The sequence below is a fragment of the Schistocerca cancellata genome, chromosome 11 (assembly GCF_023864275.1).
Source record: "Schistocerca cancellata isolate TAMUIC-IGC-003103 chromosome 11, iqSchCanc2.1, whole genome shotgun sequence".
Taxonomy (NCBI): Eukaryota; Metazoa; Arthropoda; class Insecta; order Orthoptera; family Acrididae; genus Schistocerca; species Schistocerca cancellata.
In genome coordinates, this window is record NC_064636.1 from 167,903,019 (window position 1) to 167,928,610 (window position 25,592).

Consider the following 25,592-nt stretch of genomic DNA (forward strand, 5'->3'; position numbering starts at 1 on the left):
GTGCCAAGCCTCGCAGTGAGAGGGGAGTCCGGAGTAGTTGTTGGCCTAGATGTTTCTACAAATTTAGGTGCCTGTGTGAGAAGCAAGGCGTGTGCCCGTCGGTTGCTTCGTCCTTCTGGCAACCACCGCAACCGGATCTTTGGCCGGAATGTCTACAGTTTGTGGTGAGCATAGTATGAACAAGTTCTCGTAGGATGTGATCCCAGCCTGACTTTTAGCCTGTGTTATTTGTGGGTGCCCTTGTCTGTAACTGCTTCCGGGTGTCCTGTAAGATTTCACAGCAAAACTGTGTTTTCGTGGCATTGTGTTTCTGGCTCAGCCTCCGCCTAGGAAGGTGAAGATTTGTGCCTCAACTGAAGGGGGGGGGGGGTCGATTGGACATCTTTTGGAATTCCTTAATACTGTAATTTAAACATATAAAAAATTGTTCTTTCAGAATAAGCGCCGGTTTTAAATGATGACTAACAAACCCTCAGCTGCCGACAGGTGGTGTTGATATACCTCTATGTGGACAGCTGAAAATGTGTGCCACGACCGGGACTCGAACCCGGGATCTCCTGCTTACATGGCACACGCTGTATCCATCTGAGCCACCGAGGACACAGATGACTAGCGTGACTGCAGGGACTTATGCCTTGCACGCTCCCCGTGAGACTCACATTCCGAACTGTCCACAATTCTTGAAAGAACAGAATACTGTTGATGACCGTGCAGCTTTTCCCTGGAGTAACAGTTACTGTCTTCATATATACAGGGTGATTCAAAAATGCATGTAAATATTTCAAGGGTGTATTTGTGAGGTAAATATAAGACAAAAATGTTCTATACAATTTTTTCCATACTTGGCTTATTACAGAGTTATGAACAAAACAGGATAATACATTCAATACAACGTAAGGTATTTAATTCCCAGAGTTCACAGTTTAATTACAGTGCATTTGGACTAACAACGCAAACTGATAAATAAACGTGACGTAACAAACTGAAACAATTCCTCGCGAACACTGTATTAATTTAGGTCCTGTTGATTGAACTACAGCAATGCACAATAACTAAGGAAAATTGAAGCATTTTACAGACTGTACTGTACTGTACTGTATTTGCACAAATCTTAATGCAATGCATGTTCAAAATGCTGTCCCTGAACTTGCAGACAGACCCGTGCTCGTCGCATCAATGATCTCTGCACATTACACAGTCCGTTCAACTCTCCACGAATAATTTCACAACCACCTTCAATTCTTTGTTGTAGCACTTCTCTGTTCGGTACTGCAGAAGAATACACCAATGTCTTTAGTCGGCCCCATAAATAAAAGTCTAAAGGGTTCAGGTCAGGTGATCTGGCTGGCCAAGCAATTGGTCCTCCGCGACCTATCCATCGATGTGGATACGCAGAATTGAGGTACGCCCTTACGTTGCGGCTGTAATGGGCGGGAGCACCATCGTGCATAAACCACATGGTGGCTCGTGTTGCAAGAGGGACATCCTGTAACAATCCAGGCAATTCTCCCTCCACAAATTCGCAGTACGCGTGCCCATTCAGCCTTGGAGGCAGAACATGAGGTCCGAGTAAGTAATTCCCCACAATACCACACCAAATGTTTATGGAGAATTGATGTTGATATCCACGCACAATTCTCGCGCCAGGATTCTCGACAGCCCACTGGTGCATATTATGCGAATTGATTACACCCGCACGAGTAAACATGGCCTCATCTGTGAATAATATCCGCCGAATGAACATTGGATCATTCAAATGACGCTCTTGTAACCACTGGCAGAATTGCTGACGGCGAGGATAGTCTTCAGGTGTCAATTCGTGCACTTTTTGCAGGTGAAATGGATGCAACTGTTGTCTCCGAAGCAGCCGCCATACAGTAGATTGTGGAAGTCGTACAGCTGCACTAATTTGTCTCGTACTGATAGATGGATCTTGGTCTACCAGGTCCAAAACATGTTCCTCGACGTTCACTGCATGCTCAAGTGGTCGACCTGAATGCGGCCCAGGACGAATGCCATACTCCCGCATACGTCTGTCCACAGATACAAACGTCTGATGACTTGGTAACCGTCTTCCTGGAAACAGCTCACTGTACCTTCGTCTTGCTGCAAGTGCATTTCCATCTGCTGCACCATACACAAGGTGCATATCAGCATACTCACTGTTTGAGTACATCATGTGCACGAAACCTTTGGCCTTCCGACGATGAATGAACGACAGGACGTACTTTTCCGTTACCAACAACATCAGCGCCATCTTCCGTACAGTAGGAGTAAACATCACGTGCAAACAAAAACAAACACTATTCATGCAGTTTCGAATCAACTGTTGGGAGATACGTATGTGAATTACGTACCAGAATATGGCATCCTGCTGCTTGCACTGCCGTCGTTTTGATACGGACATGACTTTCGTATTTAACGATAACTCTGGAATTAAACGTTTATGGAAAAACATTTATAGAACATTTTTGTCTTATATTTACCTCACAAATACACCCTTAAAATATTTACATGCATTTTTGAATCACCCTGTATAGTTAAAGGCTACCCAGCTATTGACCATCTGTGCTAATACGCACAGGTTGCCCAAACTCTTACGGGAATGGCCAAAGCGTGCGCGAGTAATGAGTGGTTGGGCAAATGTCTGTAAGGTACATATGTAGAATTTTGGACAGTTGGGAATGTGAGTCTCACGGGAAGCGCGCAAGGGATAAGTCCCTGCAGTCGCGCTATTCATCTGTGTCCTCGGTGGCTCAGATGGATAGGGCGTCTGCCATGTAAACAGGAGATCCCGGGTTAGAGTCCCGGTCGGGGCACACGTTTTCAGCTGTCCACATCGAGGTATATCAACACCTGTCGGCAGCTGAGGGTTTCAGTTAGTCATTTACTCCATGGAAAAGCTGCACGGTCATCAACAGTATTCTGTTCTTTCGATAACAGTTACTGTCTTCATATAAGCGCCTGTTTCTTTCGGACACAGCAGTTCAAACAGGAGAGGCGTAATGTTAAAGAGTATTTGTTATTCGTCAAATGAAGTGTATTTAGTGTCTCGCAGTTTTCTGGGGCACGCAGCTGTGTTATTGAACTTGTTTTGAGGTGTTCTGTAGGGTGAATGATTGCTCCCCACTTCAGTGTATTCTTTTGGGTAGTATTCTAAGGTTTTCTGGAAATTTGTCAGTGGGGTGTACTGACTCAATTTTGTTTTTCTTTCTTTTGAATTACGGAGAATTGTTTAGTTTATGTGGTTATTGGCTTAACTCGCGCTTCACGCACTAAATCAGCTGATATTGAAATTGTTTTTTTTATTCCTGTTTAATGTCAGACAGATTCAAATGTAACTTCATTTATGTTATTTGAAATAAATGTGTTGGACTGACCTTAACGAATTATGTGCAATCTAAGGATGGGACCCAGTCCTTCATTAGTCCGTAACAGTGGCGTGTGGTTCGGGTTGCGAGCCCCGTGCTCGGACCAGAACACCTACAGTGACATCTTTTAAGTTGGACTTTTAAGCTACACTTTCACCAAAAATGAACTCCGTCACTCAGTTTGCAAGTTATGGAATTTTTAAACAGTGGATACATTTTTTGGACCCTTCTGTATACTGAAAAACAAACAGGTTGTGTGAAGAGTCCTTCCAGTAAGTCCCCCGTAGCAGTGAAAGCTGGCCAGCAGGCAGAGCGGGTGCTCACCATGTCGACGGTGACCTCGCCGACCTTGGTGCTGCCGTACTGCTTGCGGAAGGCCTTGACTCGCTCCAGCTCGCGCGCCGCCTTCTCGGTGAGCACCGCCTTCAGGTCGGTCGAGTCGCTGGCCACGCCGCGGGACAGCACCGACAGCACGGGCAGCGCCACCTTCTGCAACACCACACACGCCTCAGTGAAACCTCAAGTGCGCTCAAGTAATACAGGGTGGAGCACGAAATGTGTTACCATTTTGTTTTTGAATATAAACTTTGTCAATACAATCTGAAAGGAACATATACTACAATGATGTGTCGTGCATGGAGATTTGTTCCAACTCACCACATGCTCAGTATGTCTACCATTTCGTTTCCCAACTTCCTTCGAACGAACACTGTAATGGTACTTGAACTACGTAACCATTACGGCACCTCACCTCAACCTCCCGATACCAGCAACATTCTACTGTGTGTGTGTAAAATAGTTAACATATTTCTCTGACAACATTCAGATTTGATTTCATTAATGTAGAGGTACTTCGATACATCAATATGTATATATTGCAATGATATTATTCTTATGTGTATTCTTTGTTTTGTCACTATGATCACTGACGTAGTTTTAACTGATTTTTGGGCGCGTAAGCGGTTATTAGAGAGTCAAGCTTTGGTAGTCATGTTAAAAAGACGCAAATTGTTGTCAGTTTATTAAATGTGAACTTTAACAGTTAGGAAGATATTTTCAAGTATGTTTTATATTGTGAACTGATGTTTTGGAACGAGTTACGTGATATTGCAACATAAGTAATAAAAAAGAAGTGTAACTTAAATTCGGAGTGCTGATTACTTTTTTTACATCACCATTGTCCTAACTTTCAAAAGTAATCTTCAAGAATGGTTTATGAAACATCTATAAAACTCTTGAATACCGCACAGTAACACCTAGGCCTCTTTGCATCCGAGCTTGGAATCATCATTACCTAGATTTTCGAAGACTGAGCCATGAGTTCACAACGAGACCAGCGTGGGAAAAACGAATTTATCCATAATTTCAAGAAATGACTTTATTAACTGTGCTCTAATGACACCTGCCACATAATATAACTTCGTTGTTGCCCGAAAATGCAATATTTAGCAGCGTGAGCAACAATACAATCAATTTTTTACCTTTGTTGTGGTAACGTTGTTATAGCACTGAAGTTAGTGATTACCCTACGGCACATATTTTCAGGCTTGCAGTGAAATTACGGAAGATAAGTCTTCTGAGCTCCATTAAATCACGTGGACGTTTCGGGAAAAATTTTTCCTTTAGGTACCCCCAAAGAGTCACATGGATTGACGTCTGGACTATTGGGGGCCAATTTTGTCAGTCATTGACGCGACCTGGAAACCTGAGTGAAATGATCCGCATGTCGAAATGCTCGTGTAAAAACTCCGACGCAGTGTTTGCAGTATGTGGCCTTGCTCCATCTTGCATGAACGACTGCGCGTTGACGGGCAAGGCAGTACCAAGAACCCGTGGAATGAAGCTATTGCGAAGCATGCTCAAATAACGCTCTCTGTTTATAGTTTCTTCAAACAAAAAGGGTCCATTAAGTCCGTGACTGGAAATTGCTGCCCATGCTGTAATCCTCTGAGCATAATGTTGTCGTTCGTGAAGTACTTGTGGGTTTTCAGTGGCCCAAAAGCGTACATTTTGGTTGTTAACCACACCGTCTAAAGGAAAATGCGCCTCGTCTGAAAACCAAACGTTGTTGAGAATTTCTTCCCTATCCTCCGCCCACTGAGCGAACAGTAGTCTCTGCTGCTCGTGTTCTTCAGTGAGCCTCTGTGCACAGGTCATCTTGTATGGGTACATATGGAGGTCACTTGTAAGAATGCGTTGAACGGAGCGTCTGGATATTCCCAGTTGACGCCTTCCTACACGATTTCACGGGACTTCTCTGTACAGCAACTCGTACCGCTTCAATATTGTCCGGCGAACAAACAGGCTTAGGCCGAGATCGCTTCGCTTCCAATACTGTTCCTTCCTGTACAAATTTATCGTACAACCTGTGGATGGTTTTCTTTCAAGGGACCCATCGTGTGTTACACTGTTGTCGAAAACGCCTCCGAGTCACAACAAGGCTTTTCGTTTCACGAAAAAGTAACAATTGCAGATCGTTGCTGTGTCATCAGTCTTCCATTGTCATCCATTGCTGCTTACTAGTCTCTTAGCGGCAGTATCGTGAATTACACGTCATTTCGTAACTCATTTGTTTTTCGAAGCTCTGCCGGTACTGCTGTAGAGATCCCAACGGTATTGTAAAAGAAACAATTGTTAACACATTTCGTGCGCCACCCTGTACGTAAGAGTCGAACATCCGCGACTGCTGACTACGGTTTACAAATCATCTTACAACTGCGATTGTCTCAGTTTTACAAGGGGGACCATGAAGTTTGGAACGCGGATTTACTGCAAACTTCGCTCACTCTTAGTACTCCATTAGGACAACAAAATGTGTGTGCAGTAGCACGTACTTCTCAAGCGTTATTGAGAAAATAGCAAGATAATTTCGGTCGTCAACTATAGACCTATGCGTGGCCATTGTTACCATGAGGCACCGGCAGCCGAGTGGTTAGCGTTCATGCTCCGTAATCGCTGGGTCGCTGGATCGAGTCCTGCTCGTCAGTTTTTTTTTAATTTCTAACAGTCATTTTATTTACAATTTGTATTACAGTTTATGTAATGGGAAAATACGTGTAATAGGATGAACTTTTATTAAATTTACAATATTATTTGGCAGTCTACAAATTTTTTACTATCACAAATAATTTAATATTCATAACTACCGACTAGCAAAAGACCAAACGCATAAAGTTATACTGAAAATATATGCTTGTCCGTGTCTTCAAAATTGTTCACACTTAATCGAAAGAGAACGAGAAATTGCTTGTCGTGAAGACGCTATTTAAACACACTCGATACTGCATGACTAATCATCAGCGCCGATATTAACGGACATGCTGAGTTATGCATGCTTTGCTTCCAAATTATCGGCTGAAAGGGGTTTTTGAAAATGTTAACGAGGTTTGTTTTTCCACGGAAGACCTCAAAAGACCTAGCGTGTGGGGAAACATAGCATTTTGCAGCTTATGCCGTTTAACTTTTTTTTTACGAAAAATACCATCCCGCAACTTGTACTCGTAATGTCGAAAGCGACGATTAAATTTAGATCTTTCGAAAGCCGTCTGTGCCGGTCAAAACTTGGAGGTAACAAGTCGTTTCGGGCTCCTTCCAGGTATAAGGAATTTCTCAAATCATGGACAAGCATACATTTTCAGTATCACTTTATGCGTTTGGCCGTTTAATAGTCTGTAGTTATATTATTTGTGATAATAAAAATTTGTAGACTGCCAAATAACATTGTAAATTTAATAAAAGTTCATGCGATTACACGTATTTTTCCTATTACATCAACTGTCAAATAAACGCTAACCACTCGGCTGCCGGTGCTTCATGGTAAAAATGGCCACGCACAGGTGTATATATTTGACTACCGAAATTATCTTGCTATGTTCTCAATAACGCTTGAGAAGTACGCGCTACTGCACACACATTTTGTTGTCCTCACGGAGTACGAGTGAGCGAAGTTTGCAGTAAATCCGCGTTCCAAACGTCGTGGCCTCCCTGGTACGGTTACACTGGAGAGGTTTGGCGGTCGGTTTGCAGCCGTCGCGCTGCGCTTGCCTCAGGCAGGATCCTCTTACACCCCGCCGCAATCTGACACCCGCTCTGGTGAGTGCAGTAAAAACGGCCCCTACAACGCTGTTCGCTCCCGCGCCACATCTGTATTATCTGGAATACTAACTCGTTATTCCGGTTCACGGCTCATGTTACCCAGATGCAGGTTGCCTATCTAACTACTACCAGTGAGGGGGAAAAATCATTTTTCCATGTTTAACATAACTGACCGAATTTAAAGATTTAGAATGCTGTTCTAATTACTCATTCAGAGAAAGTCTTATATAAAATGATTACCACAGTTAGGAGAAGTGTTACAGTCACGAGCCGTGCACGTATCGAGGCAACTTCATTCACTGAGCTGAAACACCCAGGTTATTTCTTCCAGTATTTAAGGACGAAAGCACTTTATTTGCAACAAGCCTTACACAATTTCAAACCCTTTACTAAACTCCCTCTCAGGTACATGCTTAATGTAAAATATTCAACTCAGTTCTTTGTTAAGTATTCAGAAGACATTTCGGAATATAGTATACATCAGAGTTACATTCTTTAACCCTAGGATGCACGGTGCCGAAAACACACATGAATGCATATGCAGGGCCTCCAAGGCCCTGCCCTAATTTAAAATTTTCCTCTTTTCATATAATCATTCTTTGCAGTTAAATTTATTTCTGTCATATTTATTGTCGTATTGAAAGATTCCTGAGATACAGTAACAGGATCTGGTGGGCCTGATTAACATTTTATTATTTTTTTTCAAAGAAACTACGTGGATTTTTATTAGTTACATCAATTTACGTACAACATATACAAATAATTTTATTAATTCATTTGTAAGTTGCAGTTTACATTTCGTAACATTTATTACAACCAATTTCCTCAATTAAAACATACTCACTATCCACAATATTATGTATATAGGCAATATTTAGACAAAAAGTTATTATTCGTTGTTGACATAAAATTGCATTTTTCTTAGTTTCCAACATGTGACAAACGAGAAGCACAAAGAACGCCACTATATTCCCTACAAATGTTGGTCATAGCACTTTTTCTGTGTTTATTATATGGACAATAATTGCATCTTTTTCTTGAAACTGGTAATTTGGTTCTGAAGCAATATGATATCTTTTTGAACAACACATCTTTGCATGGCATCAGCGATTTTCTTTGGAAGATTAGGGATCTGAATACGAAATTCCATTAGTGGTCTTACCATTTCCTCTACTAAATCTCTTCGAAACAAACGCCTTATATCACTTCTTCCACTACAGTATGCCAGATGTTGGGCGGAAAATAAAATTTCACTGTTCATTGCTGCGACGTCCATCATATTCATCCATAATGCACATGCCCATCTTGTCTGTCTCTTGCAAGTGTAATAACGAATTTTCTGGTTTATTTGACCTACTCCACCCTTCGTAGAGTTATAGAACTTTACTATAACTGGTTTCGTTTTTGCATGAGTCTCATCAATGTTTCTGTCGTGATATATGGTGCTAATGAGAACTACAGACTTTTTCTTTTTGGGAACATAACTCACCATTGCAATGTCACCTCTAAATGCAAACAGTGAGGAATGAAACGCTCTTGAGGCAGATGGTTTAATCTCATCAGGAATTTCTGGTTTATTTTGTTTGTTGTTCCCACCACTGTAATTTGCTTCTGAAGCATCTGTTCTTCCCGCTGCACATTAGTAAAGAAGTTGTCAACAGTAATATTATTTGATGATCCTTAAATGCTTTTAGCAAGATCTTTCACCTCATTCAATCCAAGATTTTTCTGAACAGGTTCATGGGGCTTCCTTCCCGTATAAACAATTCTGTCCAAAGCATATGCAGATGTAGCATCACATAACTAAAACATTTTTATGCCATACTTGGCTGGTTTAGAGGGCATACACTGGGTGAAGCTGCACCTTCCACGGAATGGGACTAGCTATTCGTCAACTGTGAGCGAATCATTGGGACTATTTCTACACTTGTCAAGAAACAGTTCCCATACATAGCAAACAGCTGCAAGTTTCTCATCTGCAGATCGAGCTTCACGGGTACGCCTGTCATGAAATCTAATCATTTTCCTTATATCCTCTAATCTATGTACTGACATGGTGGCCTTATATGTAGGATTTGCCTTTTCATCCAAGAATAATTCTCTAATAGGGACATCCCCACTCTGCTCAGCACCAGAAAGCAGTAAAAGACCAAGAAAACCCATTTCAGCAAGCGAAACGTTTTTCCACTATTTACCACGTAAAGCAGCCACTCTTCTGCATTCAATATTTGTGCAGCTGATGATTTCCTCTAGTATGTCCTTGGAGATGAAATGGTCCCAGGTGCCTTCTTTACGATATTATGGACAGGTGTTAGAAAACTTGCAGGAGGATCTAATTTCCAAATCTATCCATTCCGACTAATGTATGTGTGGTCTTCTATACCTTTTTGTGGTGGTTCATTTTCAGACTGATTAAGTAATATTATCAGAAGGACTCGTCTGCCTCAATATTCACATCTGCAGATTCATTGGCTGATTCTTCACTAATTGCATCTTCAAAAATATTTCCTTCTTCGCAAGAATCATCATCTTCAAACCAATGAGCTACAACACTTGTAAAATTAGCTGCATTTGCACATACTGACACTCTTGCTTTGCGTGTCGAAGCCATAGCAAAAGCCGTGTCTCTCGAACAGCAGCTTGTGCAGCACTAAACGAGTCCTACTCGTAACAATATGGGCCTTGCAGCAAAAAACTACAGTAACAATGAGGCTGACAAGAGCAGCACAGGAGAACAATACTACACAATAAAACATGTAATAGCAAAAAGATCAATAATACACAGACATCGCCAATATGTGAAAGTATTATTTTTTAGTTATACTATTACTACTACAGCTGCTGTTGCTGTTGGCACTCTTGTTGCTGGAAATACCACTACAGTTATTGTTGAATTAATAACTGCTGCCAAACAAATGTTGAAGACAATATAGGCTAAAGAACATTTATAAATGCGGGAGGGCTTCTGAAGCCCTGCTTATGCATTCACGGTGTATGGTTAAACGTATTGAATTATACAGAAAACTTAAAAAGGTATCTCGTTCAGACTTGATAGGAGGAATGTCACAGTGTTAGTTAAAGGGTACTGGAAAGCAGTTTGAAATCAAACAAAAATTACAGAATTTTTTTAAAAATGTAGACATACAAGGGCCTCGGAGGCCCTGTATATGCATCCTAGGGTTAAATAATTAGGTTGGGGGGTACTCGTAAATACGAATGTGAAGTCGTTACTACAAGCGAGCGTAGAAATACTAACGAAAACTGTTCAACCATTTGAAACTATACAAAACTTGTCACAGCAAGACAGCACACTGCATATCTGTATCGCATGCAGTAGCAGGTTGCTTCGGAATTACAAGCGATCGTCGATTTACACTATGTGATCAAAAGTATCCGGATATCTAGCTGACAACGACAAGTTCGTGGCGCCCTCCATCGCTAATGATGGATTTCAATTAGGAGTTGGCACTCCCTTAGCCTTGACAGCTTCCACTCTCGCGGGCATACGTTCAATCAGGTGCTGGATGGTTTCTTGGGCAATGGCAGCCCAGTCTTCACGGAATGCTGCACTAAGGAGAGGTATCCATGTCTGTCGATGGGGCCTGGCACGAAATCTGCGTTCCAAAACATCCCAATGGTGTTCTATAGGATTCAGGTCAGAACTCTATGCAGGTCAGTCCATTACGGGGATGTTACTATCGTATAACCACTCTGCCACAGGCAGTGAATTATGAACAGGTGCTCGATCGTTTTTTTTTTTTTTTTTTTTTTTTGTTTGTGGTTTTAGGGCGCAAAACTTCTAAGGTCATTAGCGCCCAGCCCGTGACTTAAGACAGTAAAAAACCGAATTTTAAAACCAGCAGCAATGGGAACAAAGTCAGAAAATTGGAGAAACTAAAAATAGAAGAATGCTTAAAAATCCACTACAGAAAGGGGGTGATTGTCCCCAAAAAAGCTTCAAATGACTGACGTCATTTCACTGTCACTAATAAACTGGAGAACGCGGTCGGCTGAGCGCGTGTCATCTGCTAAAATCGACGATAGATCAGGCGATAGCTGTAGACGGGAGCGTAACGGATTAAAATAGGGGCATTCAATTAAAAGGTGTCTTACCGTCCACAGCTGAGAGCAGTGGGGACAGAGTGGGGGAGGATCGCCGCTTAAAAGATGTCAATGGCTAAAACGACAGTGCCCTATCCGGAGTCTAGCTAAAATTACCTCCTCCCGACGACGCGTTCGGGAGGAAGAGGTCCAAGCGCAAGGAAGGGCTTTCACTTCCCGCAATTTATTACAGGGAAGTGCCGACCAATGCGCATGCCATAAATGAGCAACTTGGCGACATAAACCGCTCCGTAGATCGGTGAAGGGAAGCGACTGAATAGCTGGCCGAGGAAGAGAGACTGCAGCCTTGGCCGCCATATCGGCCGCCTCATTCCCACAGATACCAGCGTGTCCCGGGAGGCAGAGGAACGCCACCGAGACGCCCCCCAGGTGGAGCAAGCGCAGACAGTCCTGAATCCGGTGGACCAGAGGGTGCACAGGGTAAAGAGCTTGGAGACTGAGGAGAGAGCTGAGAGAATCTGAGCAGATAACGTACTGTATCCGCTGATTGCGGCGGATGAAGTGGATAGCCTGGAGAACAGCGTAAAGCTCCGCAGTATAAACCGAACATTGGTCGGGAAGCCGAAAGCGATTTGGGGTGTCGCCAACAATATAGGCACTCCCTACACCTAACGATGTTTTCGAGCCGTCGGTGTAAATAAATGTGGCCTCCGTCATTTCTGCACATAGAGCAGCAAATGCCCGACGATAAACAAGTGTAGGGGTACCATCCTTGGGAAATTGACAAAGGTCACGGAGCAGGCAGATCCGGGGACGGAGCCAAGGCGGTGCTGTACCCCAAGTTGTCCAGAAGGTTTTAGGAAAGCGGAAGGAAAGAGAATGGAGCAGTTGACGGAAGCGGACTCCCGGGGGTAGTAGGGAAGAGGAGCGGCCTGCATACCCTACATCAAAGGAGGCGTCGAAAAAAAGGTCATGGGCTGGATTAGTAGGCATGGAAGACAGATGGCTAGCATAACGACTCAGGAGTACTGCTCGCCGATTGGACAGCGGAGGTTCAGCAGTCTCAGCATAAAGGCTTTCCACAGGGCTAGTGTAAAAAGCTCCAGACACTAAACGTAATCCACGGTGGTGGATAGAGTCGAGACGCCGAAGAATAGACGGCCGAGCAGAGGAGTAGACTATGCTTCCATAATCCAATTTCGAGCGCACCAAGGCACGATAGAGGCGGAGAAGGACCACTCTGTCCGCTCCCCAGGAGGTACCATTCAGGAGACGGAGGGTGTTAAGCGATCGCAGACAGCGAGCCGAAAGATAGGAAACGTGGGAGGACCAGCTTAGTTTTCTGTCAAACATAAGACCCAAGAATTTAGCGACGTCTGAAAACGGAAGGTTGACAGGACCTAGATGTAAGGAGGGCGGAAGAAACTCCTTACGTCGCCAAAAATTGACACAAACGGTCTTAGTGGGTGAGAAACGGAAGCCAGTTTCGATGCTCCACGAGTGGAGGCGATCGAGACATCCTTGAAGACGTCGTTCAAGAAGGCTGGTCCGTTGAGAGCTGTAGTAGATCGCAAAATCGTCCACAAAGAGGGAGCCCGAGACATCAGGAGGGAGACAATCCATAATTGGATTTATAGCGATGGCAAACAGTACAACACTCAGCACGGATCCCTGGGGTACCCCGTTTTCTTGGGAGAAAGTACGGGAGAGAGTAGTGTTCACCCGCACCCTAAAAGTGCGCTCTGCCATAAATTCGCGAAGATAAAGGGGCAGCCGGCCTCGAAAGCCCCAAGAGAACAGTGTGCGTAGGATGCCTGTCCTCCAACAGGTATCGTATGCTCTCTCCAGATCAAAAAATATTGCTACCGTTTGGCGTTTCCGGAGAAAATTGTTCATGATATAAGTGGAGAGAGCAACAAGATGGTCAACTGCAGAACGATGCTTCCGAAATCCGCATTGGGCTGGTGTTAAAAGACTGCGGGATTCTAGCCACCAAGCTAAACGGTAATTCACCATACGCTCCAAAACCTTACAGACACTACTCGTGAGAGAAATGGGGCGATAGCTAGAGGGGAGATGTTTGTCCTTTCCAGGTTTCGGAATGGGAACGACAATAGCTTCCCGCCACCGTCTGGGAAAGGTACTGTCGGTCCAAATTCGATTATAAAGGCGAAGGAGGTAACGCAGACTATGGGTTGATAAATGCAGCAACATCTGGACATGGATTCCATCCGGTCCTGGGGCGGAGGAGCGAGAAGAAGAGAGGGCATGTTGGAGTTCCCGCATGGAGAAAACAGTATTGTAGCTTCCGTGATTTGGAGAGGAGAAAGCAAGATGTCGCACTTCTGCAGCACGTTTCTTCGGGAGAAACGCTGGCGGGTAATTTGAAGAGCTCGAAATCTCAGCAAAGTGCTGACCCAATGAGTTACAAATTGCGACGGGGTCCACTAAGGTATCATGCGCGACAGTGAGCCCAGAGACCGGGGAGAACCTAGGCGCGCCTGAGAACCGTCGAAGCCGACTCCAAACTTCCGAGGAGGGAGTGAAGTTGTTAAATGAGCTAATAAAGAATTTCCAGCTTGCCTTCTTGCTATCGCGGATGACGCGACGGCATCGCGCACGGAGCTGCTTATAGCGGATACAGTTGGCCAAAGTAGGATGGTGACGGAAATTGCGCAGAGCACGTCGCCGCTCACGTAGTGCGTCACGGCATGCCTCGTTCCACCAAGGAACTGGGGGGCGCCGGGGCAATTCGGAGGTGCGTGGTATTGAACGTTCCGCAGCTGTAAGAATAACGTCGGTAATATGTGTGACCTCATCGTCGACGCTGGGAAAGCGACGGTCATCGAATGTCGCGAGAGACGAAAAAAGTGTCCAATCGGCTTGGGCAAATTTCCAGCGTCGCGAGCGCATATATGGCAGTGGAGACTGCAGTCTAAGGACACATGGAAAGTGGTCACTCGAGTGTGTATCATCAAGGGCGAACCATTCGAAGCGCCGAGCTAGCGGAACAGTACCGACCGCAAGGTCCAAATGAGATAAATTTGTCGTGGAGGCAGACAAAAATGTGGGGACCCCAGTGTTGAGGCAAACTAGATCCGCTTGGTGGAAGACGTCTAGCAATAGAGAGCCACGTGGACAAGGATGAGGAGATCCCCAAAGCGGGTGGTGGGCATTGAAGTCCCCAACCAGCAAATAGGGGGGTGGAAGCTGACCAAGAAGATGAAGGAGATCAGCTCGTGCCATTGGTGTGGATGATGGAATGTATACAGTACAAAGAGAGAACGTGTATCCAGAAAGGGAAAGACGGACGGCGACAGCTTGGAAGGAAGTGTTTAAGTGAATTGGGTGATAATGGAGAGTATCATGGAGAAGAATCATGAGTCCTCCATGGGCTGGAGTGCCTTCAACAGAGGGGAGGTCATATCGGACGGACTGAAAGTGAGGGAGAACAAAGCGGTCATGGGGACGCAGCTTTGTTTCCTGAAGACAGAAGATGACCGGCGAGTAGGAGCGTAAGAGGACCGACAATTCATCCCGATTGGCTCGAATGCCGCGGATATTCCAGTGGATAATGGACATGGGGTGAAAAGAAAATGGAGGAATGTAACCAAAGTTGCTGTCAACTCAAAGACTGCTCGGAGCTAGCAACCGACAGCATGGAATGGCATTCAGCCGAAGGCAGAAGATCCTGATCCATAGGTTGGTCAGGAGCAGTCCCTGCCACCAGCGATCGGCCGGTTGACCGGCCACCAGCAGTGCGCCTCGGCGACACAGAAGATGGCCGAGGACGATTTCCGCCAGGTGGTGCTGTAGAGGGGGCACGCCTTGGCGGAGAAGGAGAGGAACTGGGTTTCTTTGTAGCCTTCTTGGAATTATGATGTTTAGATGAACGAGGAACCGATGGTTGTGAAGTTGCGGTACGTAAAAACTCTTCACGAGTATGCTCTTTTTTCGAAGACTTGGCGTCCGACTTTTGGGCTCGAGATGTAGCAGAACCCGACGAAGGGTGAGCCATAGAGTGGGCAGGCGAAAGTGGTGAGGTTGAACGAGCGATCTTTGCGCTGGCCGATCTGACGACCGTGGTACTAAAGGTGAGATCGCAAGTCTGCGTGGCCGCCTCCTTTGTTGGCCGAGGAGAAGCAAGGACAGTGCTGTATTTTCCTGTCTCAGGCACGGTGGGCTTGCGACTGGCGAATAATTTTCGAGCAGCAAAGGTCGACACCTTTTCCTTCACCCTTATTTCCTGGATGAGCTTCTCGTCCTTAAAAACGGGGCAATCTCGAGAGGAAGCAGCGTGGTCACCCATACAGTTGATGCAGCGAGGGGATGGAGGTGGACAAGCACCCTCATGGGCATCCTTGCCACACGTAACACATTTGGCTGGATTGGAACAGGACTGGCTGGTGTGATTGAACCGCTGACATCGATAGCAACGCGTAGGGTTTGGGACGTAAGGGCGAACGGAAATTACCTCATAGCCTGCTTTGATTTTCGATGGGAGTTGAACTGTGTCAAATGTCAAGAAGACAGTGCGGGTTGGAATGATGTTCGTGTCAACCCGTTTCATTACTCTATGAACTGCCGTTACGCCCTGGTCAGACAGATAGTGCTGAATTTCTTCGTCAGACAATCCATCGAGGGAGCGTGTATAAACGACTCCACGCGAGGAATTTAAGGTACGGTGCGGTTCCACCCGGACAGGGAAGGTGTGGAGCAGAGAAGTACGCAGCAATTTTTGTGCCTGGAGGGCACTGTGTGTTTCTAACAACAGGGTGCCATTCCGTAATCTGGAACAAGACTTTACAGGACCTGCTATTGCGTCGACACCTTTCTGAATAATGAAAGGGTTGACCGTGGAGAAGTCGTGACCTTCATCAGACCGAGAAACAACAAGGAACTGTGGCAACGATGGAAGAATCGTCTGTGGCTGAGACTCAGTATACTTACGTTTGTGAGCAGGACCGAGAAACAACAAGGAACTGTGGCAACGATGGAAGAATCGTCTGTGGCTGAGACTCAGTATACTTACGTTTGTGAGCAGACTTAGTGGAAGGTGAGGAAACCATTGCGGAAGAATCCCCCATGATTACCGGCGTCTCCGATGGCGCGCTCCTCCCTTGTGGGGGCCTTCTCTGAGGGCACTCCCGCCTTAGGTGATTGTTCACACCTCAGGTCACACCTCCCGACAAACGGACGGAGGGACCAATCGGCATTTTCGGAAGGTATCAGCTCGGGTAATCACCCCTCCCTGGGCCTGGCCGTTACCAGGGGGTACGTACGTGTCCTACCTGTCTACCCGGGGTGGGGAATTACGCGTTACCCCGTCACCGGCTACGCACGAAGGGCGTGGGTCGGCCTTCAGACACGCACAGGGAGGAAGAAAGAGGAAGGGAAAGGAAGGAAGAGAGGTCTCAAACGCCGCAGCGGAGAAAAGGGAAAGAGAAGAGGTAAGGAAAAGAGAAGGACAAAGGAAGGAAGAAGACATAAAAGCAAGGAAGGCAAAGAATGCAGTACATTTACGAGCGTCCGTCTCCGGACGTAGGCACAAACCATACTCCCAGATGGGGATAAAGGGAAGGAAAGAGCCAGAGGTGAGGGGAGGGGGGGCGAAGATAGGGATAGGGAAGGAAGGCCACATTAGCTCGGGGTCCCGTGCTCGCTACGCACGTATCCACAAAAGAGTTGTGGACCCCCTGGGGGGGTGCTCGATCGTGTTTGAAGATTCAATCGCCATCTCCGAATTACTCTTCAACAGTGGGAAGCAAGAAGATGATTAAAACATCGGTGTAGGCCTCTGCTGTGATAGTGCCACGCAAAACAAAAGGTTGCAAGCCCCTCCATGAAAAACACGACCACACCGTAACACCACCGGTTCCAAATTTTACTTTTGGCACTACACACGGTGGCAGATTACGTTCGCCGGGCAGTCGCCATATCCAAACCCTGTCATCCGATTGTCACATTGTGTACCGTGATTCGTCACTCCACACAATGCTCATCCACTAGAGATGGGTCGTTCGCGAACTGACGGGCCCAAAGGAACGATTTATGAAGATGAACGGAACGAGCGATGAACGAATTCTAAGGAACGGTCTTTCACAGTTCACTTCGGTCGCAGCAACGGGAAACTGAAACGATCGGTCTCGTTCCAGCCTGTGTGTCTCGCTCGGCCGGACTACGTCGTTCCACTGCCGACTGCTCAGAGCCAGTTCAGTATAGAGTTGTTCGTTTCGTTCGCTGCTCACGCCCGTTCTAGATCTGTTTCACACCTCTAACTCTGACTTCTGCTTTTCGTATTCTATTCAGCGTCCATTACCAGTAATTAAAATTTTATAATTACGTAAATAACATAAAATTACGTGATATGTAATACATCTTTTCAGGTAACGAAACGGCGCATCAGCTTACTTTACTATTTCGATAAACAGCGGAATACTTGTAAAAAAAGTACTTGTAAAAAGTAAAAAATACTTGTAAAAAGACCAAGACACATGCAAACGAAGTCGGCACGGCACACACGAGTGGCCATTTTCCGTCTTTTTTGATCCAAGGTAAAAGAGCATAGTCATTGTTATGGAAGGCAGACCGACTTACAACCAAATGAAGCCCGCGCTTCGTAATCGGTTGTATGGCGTCACATTTTGTAAAGTTCGCGTTCCATAACCGAGTGTCTGGTGTCATTTTGTAAAGAGAATACGGTAACTTCTACAGTATTATTTCAGTGGTGCAGCGTGGCGCACGAAAAATCGACTCCGAGTACTAGACTGCTCATTGTTGCCTACCAATCGTCACCTATTGTTTGAAAGTTGTTTGCATTAGCTTGTTTGTTATGCTTCCTAGACGTTCATGCGGTGGACCTCTGACGAGGCTTCCCCCATGCCAAGACCTGCCGTACAGAACACAAAGTTTGTTATTTCTTCACTGCCTGATTATTACAGGTTATTATTCTACTCGTAGCGGTCAAGAAATCCTGCGTAATTTGCGAGCAGTTTGTATTCGGGGCCGGCTTTCGTGCGCCACCTTATATTATTTCACTGCGATCAGCCACGTAACGCTACAGTTGGCTAAACGAGAGGTTTTTGCGGAGTCTCGAAAATTACAAGTGTGTGAGAATTCTGTTACGAATAAAAAGTCTAATCCAGGGCGGAGGCAAGTGCCCCTCTTGGCGCCTTCCACCTTCGGTCACCTGTGCTACGAATTTTCAGTTTATAAGAAACTGATACCAAGCACAAATGAACGGTGAACGAGTAAAAATGAAGGGTTCCTAAAAATGAGCCGTCACTAGTGAACTAGTTCCAAAGGATTAACGAGTTTGCCCATCTCTAATTTCAACTGCTCAATCGTCAAATGTCTACGCTTCTTACACCAAGCGAGGAGTGATTTGGCATATACTAGCGTGATTTGTGGCTTATGAGCAGTCGCTCGACCATGGAATCTACGTTTTCTCACCTCCTGATCAACTTCATAGTACTTGCAGTGGATCCTGATGCAGTTTGAAATTCCCGTGTGAGGACATCTTCAACGTTGCATTAAAACAAGCGTTCAGTTCATAATGCTGTGGAATGTGGGAAAAAACCGCAAATTGGCGTTCATAAGAAGAACACCAAAAATGCAACAGGAGCGTAATATGTAAGAAATTGTCCACGCAACCTGCCACTGATGATGCCTTGCAGAAAATAAAAGCGAAACGCGTATGGCACTAAAATTGTGTTTTATTCAGTTGCTGTCCAGCCGGTCCGTAAGTAAAAATTATCAATATACCGTAATAGTCCTGTGTGAGGACCTGGATAGATGTCTGCCTATACACATTACGACCCTGTTCAACTGTCGCTAGTCTCTCAAAAGTGGAGGTCGACCTGTACGCTTTTATGCTGTACGCTTCCACTTCACTATCTCATGGAAAACAGTGGACCTAGGGATGTTTTGGAGTGCGGGAATCTCGCGTACAGACGTATGACAAGTGACCTCCAATATCCTGACTGCGTTCGAAGCCAGCGAGTTCTGCGGAGTGCCCCATTCTGCTATCTCACGATGTCTAATGACTACTGAGGTCACTGATATGGAGTACCTGGCAGCATTATGTACCTAATATGAGAAAAGTATGATACAGGCGGTGTCCGGATACTTTGGATCACATAGTGCGTGTCATCTGCTCTTCACGAGCAATCTACAGAATCACATAACGACATCCGATGTAATTATTTACTATCCTTCTCATCCCAAGGTCAAATTTTAAGAAGACATGAGACTTCTTAGCAACTTAAAATCCAATGTTTGTTTAAAGGAGAGCATAGCGGGTTAGCAGAGTACCGTAATTGGAAATACAACATCTGTAACAAAAATACAAACTTTAATCCGTTACAGGGTGGCTTTTTCAGAACTGATGGGTGCGCTACAGTTATTTGTCCAGTCGGGTGACATTAACGTGGCCACCTGTCAGAAGCCAGAACAACCTCGTGCAGCGTGGACCGCGGCGAGACGTGCAGAAAGTGTGTAAGGTTCTCGAAGGTGCAGACAGAGATGTGAAGCCACGCCAACTAGTGGCGTGGCCAGCTGCGCTGGGTTTCTCGACTGAGGACCCGTGGCGCGAACAGCCCGTTCCAGGTGGTCCTACTGATTCTTGATCGGATCTAAACCGGGGAAGTAGGGTAAACTCGTCCTGGTGCTCTTCGAACTGTATGGCATGCTGGTAGATAGCATGGCGCCGAAGAAAAATTTTAGCAGGGGTTGACATGGTCACTAAGGATAAATGCATCTTGCGATCTATTGGGACTTCCAGAATGACAAGATCACCCAGGGAATGGCATAAAAACATTCCCCAAACCATAACGATCCCTCCTCAGGCAGACGTTTCACGCCGCGCCGTATCATCTGTCACAGGCAGCATAAAACTTTATTCATTTGAGGTCATGGGGTAGCAACGTTCGCAGAACTATCGTTGTGGAAACTATTTTGGGAGTCCCTTGGTTATTTATGGTCCGTGGCGTACCACTTGCCTCGGCGCAGGCTTTGAGCAACAGCATTTTGCCATGCATAGTATACAGCAACCACAGTGGCACGCCAACCGTTTACAGACTCAGCCGTTTCGGAAATGCTTCCATTCTCGTCTCTAAAGTCAATGATCATGCCCCATTGAACGTCAGATAAATCGCTGCGTTTTCCCATTTCGACAACGACTGCACTGTTTTCTTGGAGTTAAACAGTAGCTGCGTAACCAGTCGGGCCTGGTAGTATCGTGATGAAGCTCGTGTCGAGTCCGAAAAAAATCGAGGGATCGAATCCTTTAACGTAGGCAGACCTCTCACAGATGTGAAGATTCATCAGGAACGATACGTGGCTCAGAGACCACGCGATATTGTAGGTCCCCTTTCCCTTTTAGGATTACCGGGGTAGGTCGGTGACACGTAAGTCGCCAAAGTGGCGTCCAATTGAAAGACACGCAATTGTCCGCTGGCGCACGTCGAGTAAACTTTATATCCGAGCGTTACCTACTTTATACTAACGTGTAATTTCTTGCAGCGTAGACTTCAGTTCCAACAAGCACACAGCAGGTTTGTTTGCACTGTGTAGTGTGTTGGGGCTTATGGGCGCTCGACATCGAGGTGGTCAGCGCCCTGACACACATTAAAAGGAACGAATGTGGACAGACCTAAGAAAACTAAAGCACACACTCAAAGAAAGCAGGAAAAGAAGGAAAATGCTACATAAGAAAGTAAAACCTAAGGAAAGGGGAAACATAGCAACAAAAATGTCACAGGAAATTGTTATTGGCTGGCCACTTACATAAAATATGGGCGAGCTTTTCACACAGTGAGCAAATTAAAATCCTCTCCCTAAAATCTTTGTAAAAACATTTGACAGGCCACAGAACTTTAAAACTTTAGCCACATTCGTCCGAGTGTTGCCTAAAAGAGATGGCAGGTCCGCTGGCAAGTCAGCCGCGGCCCGCTGGTCAGAAAATAAAACGCAATCCAATAAAACGTGGCGCACAGTGACCTGGACGCCGCAAGCACCACACATTGGAGGGTCCTCCCGCCGGAGCAGGAAGCCACGCGTCATAGGGCTGTGGCCTATCTGAAGCCGAGTGAGGAGAACCTCGTCCCGTCGATGGGGCTGACAGGAAGTTGTGGGCTTGACTGTACTGTGAGCGCCTCTTCAGGCATCTGAAGATGACGTTACTATGTCATGTGTTCAAGTATGTATGGTTATGTTTAGTATCGCCTTTTCTCTGAACATATCTGACTTTCTAAGAAGCGAAACCTGTCACGTTTCTATTTGTGTGGCCGAAGGGTGAGAAATATGAAAGAAGAATTTCGTTACATGATAATCTGTTCCCTTGAGCAATATTATTTGATATCTATGGCAATGCTTTAGGGGTACACCATTTTTAGTAGCTCTGAGCACTATGGGACTTCTGAGGTCTTCAGTCCCTTGAACTTAGAACTACCTAAACCTAACTAACCTAAGGACCTCACACACATCCATGCCCGAGGCAGGATTCGAATCTGCCACGGTTCCAGACTGTAGCGCCTAGAACCGCTCGGCCACTCCGGCCGGCACACCATTTTTATTCAACCATATCCTTCTTTCAAGTGGTGTTATAGCGGTTTTCACTTCACCGTTTAAATCTGGCAACAGCACTGCTACTTGAATCTGCACTGGAACTGAAGTTGTGTTCTAAGCTTTTTGCACACTGCTGAACTAATAATGCTTCGAGATATGATATCGGGGTGCTCCCAAGCGTAGCCAGTCCTGAATGGCTGTTTTCTATCTCCTGGAACACGTTCGTTTTACGTACGCTATACCAGCATGCGTCAATGACGTTACGTACGTCTCGGCGCTGTACTCCCTCATAGTGGCTGCGCGTGCGACAACAGCGTAACATACTTTTGTTCTCTCGACAACGTCGACGTCTGAAAGCGACCGGCAGTGCATTCATGTTGCTGGCACTGCGAAGGAAGCCAGCCGGGCAGCGGAAGTGCGATGTCGTAGGCCGGATGCGAGTCGGGACGGGTACAGCCACGCAGACCACAAGCTCACACGAGGCAGTTTCCACAGAACGTTCCTGACGACTGCCGAACACCTGTACCATTTACCCTCTCAGTCTACCTCCGATTTTATGAATGTGAGTTTATACCGGGGGTCGGAACATAGTTCTGGGGCAGGAGACTAGTTTGCTGCAGACTCCATGCTACTCAATCCCGTGCGAGCATATCTCTCTACAACCTGCATCAACCCCGCCGGGTGATGTTTGGTTACTGTAGCAAGTAGGTATCTAATACCAGTATTCCTGGCCCCTGCTTCGATCACAAGCGAGGGATATTATTCCTACACGGCGGTCAGCGGCCTGAAGATGGCGTAATAAAGCGCCGAAACTAGTTGAAAAATGTTTGACATCAATCTATCAGCCGAGTACCGCAACCGTCGCTAGAAAAATGGATATACAGAGACATTTTCTTGGTTGAATTGCTTGTCGTGCACGATTCGCTTACAAGGCTACCCTTCACACAAGACTTCCCAACAAATTTGGGTGTTAACGAATTCCTTTTGCCAGACGTTATTCAATTTTTAAATTAAAAGCAGATGCCACTTGCTTGATACGACAATCTGAAATTACATCCTCGTAACTATGGTTAAACTGAGGGTATTCGATGGGTTATGACATACAGGTAGAAAGTATTTACGAAAGTAATTTCACATTCCCATAACACTGGATTGAAACTTAAAGATCCAAAGTATGAAAAAAGTGAATGATCGAGAAAATTCTGCTGGCTATCAACAAAAATGCCATACCGGCTATCTCTCGAAGTGTGTTTGCTTATAAAACTTCATATCTTCCCACAATTGATTATTTGCATTTTTCAAGATCATTTAGTGTTTTGTAATGTTTATATCCATAATGACTGCAGGTCAGCGCCGAAACTGCAGCTGCACGAGAGAACAGGCACTATTTCCCGTGAACAGAGTGACAAAGGGAACACACGATGTGCAGCGATCGCTAAAGCAGCGGTATTTCTCGGCGCGGGTAGTGCAGTCGCAGATAATTATTTCCATAAATTCGAAAGCATTTATCAATGAATGAAAACCTATACAGATTCCAGGAGGGGGCAAATGCTTGCTCCTCTTGCTGACGCCACTGCCGTCCTGCGCTGAGAAATAACTGTTCAGAAAGATACATACGTTGTGCTGTTTCAGAGTTAATTAGCTTTAAAGTTACCCAATGAGGCCGTTCTGTATGCAAATTCAAGCGGCCCGCCAGATACAGTTGGTGTCAATTCTCAGAGCGCAGATCACAGCGCACTAGAGAGCTCGGCCTTTGGATCGAGTTCGGTCCTTACTACCGTCCCATATCCAATTTTTGTATTGCTCTCTTGTTCAGTTTTAAGAAACTGAACTAGGAACACGTTGGTGGCACCGCCTCTAGAGGGCAGCTTCGATTTGCGCTCGCAGCGGCCTGAATGGCTAATTTCGGTGCTGTTTACCTCGGAAACAACGTATCTAATTTTTTATCCTGTGCTATTTCTCTACACAACCCACCCAACAGCGCTCCCCCGTAATTGTTTCTAACTGTTTCTGACCACTCTGTATAATCAGATACCTTTCAGTGTCCTCTAGTCTCTTCCACACACAGAAACGCCTTTCACTATTCTTAAACTAATGTTACCAATGATTAAATTGTGCTCTGTGAAACATTATACCAGGTGGCTCCCTCTTCTTCCTTTACCGTAGTGCATGTAATGATTTTCCTTGTATCTAGTTTCTGTCATCACAAATTTTACTACCTGAACAAATTCGTTCTCCTACTTTAATTTGTAGTGATAACCCTGCACTGAACTCAACCGAAGTCTTGTTCTTCTTTCCATCGCACTTCACTAATTTTCATTTAACTTTTATCTACTTCTTTCTAAATTCTCAATTCTACCTAGCCGATTAAGGGATCTACCATTCCAGCCCTAACCAGTAGAATGGTCGTTTTCTTTTCGTGATGGCATCTTTTGTAGACCTTGCCCAGAATGGCTCCCGGAATGGGGCACTATTTTACCTCCGGAATATATTACCCCGGAGGAACCCTTCCTCACTATGCCACGCCCTCTGGGGAAAATAGCTGTGCTTTCCCTTTGTCTTCGGCCGTACAGATGATAGGGTTAAACACGTGACTGGGTGGAATCATGTCATCAGCTAGTATAGATCAGTTTTAGAATTTAGAAACACGTATTATGTTCGAGTATAATGACATTTCTGGAGACTAGAAATCTACTCTGCAGGAAGTAGCACGGGTTTCGAAAATGGCGATCGTGTGAAACCCAGCTCGCGCTATTCGTCCACGAGACTCGGAGGGCCATAGACACGGGTTCCCAGGTAGATGCCGTGTTTCTCGACTTCCGCAAGGCGTTCGATACAGTTCCCCACAGTCGTTTAATGAACACAGTATGAGCATATGGACTATCAGACCAATTGTTTTATTGGATTGAAGAGTTCCTAGATAACAGAACGCAGCATGTCATTCTCAATGTAGAGGTGTCTTCGGAAGTAAGTGATTTCAGGTGTGCCGCAGAGGAGTGTCGTAGGACCGTTGCTATTCACAATATACGTAAATGACCTTGTGCGTAACATCGGTAGTTCACTAAGGCTTTTTGCGGATGATGCTGTAGTATATCGAGAGGTTGTAACAATGGAAAATTGTACTGAATTGCAGGAGGATCTGCAATGAATTGACGCATGGTGCAGGGAACGGCAATTCAATCTCAATGTAGACAGGTGTAATGTGCTGCGAATACATAGAAAGATCCCTTATCATTTAGCTACAATATAGCAGGTCAGCAACTGGAAGCAGTTAATTCCATAAATTATCTGGGAGTAGGCATTAGGAGTGATTTAAAATGGAATGCTCATATAAAGTTGATCGTCGGTAAAGCAGATGCCAGACAGATTCATTGGAAGAATCCTGAGGAAATACAATCCGAAAACAGAGAAAGTAGGTTACAGTACACTTGTTCGCCCACTGCTTGAATATTTCTCACCGGTGTGGGATCCGTACCAGATAGGGTTGATAGAAAGAGA

The 25,592-nt window shown here is 45.4% G+C and overlaps 1 protein-coding gene across 2 annotated transcripts in view; it reads right to left on the bottom strand.

The window, feature by feature from the left end:
* LOC126108521 (probable citrate synthase 2, mitochondrial) overlaps positions 1 to 25,592 on the bottom strand; it is a 234,300-nt gene that overhangs the window by 145,173 nt on the left and 63,535 nt on the right. For both annotated transcript variants that reach the window (XM_049913792.1, XM_049913791.1), the window contains exon 2: positions 3,696 to 3,860. In XM_049913792.1, coding sequence (XP_049769749.1) covers positions 3,696 to 3,860 — 165 coding nt within the window. The remainder of the gene's footprint in view (positions 1 to 3,695; positions 3,861 to 25,592) is intronic.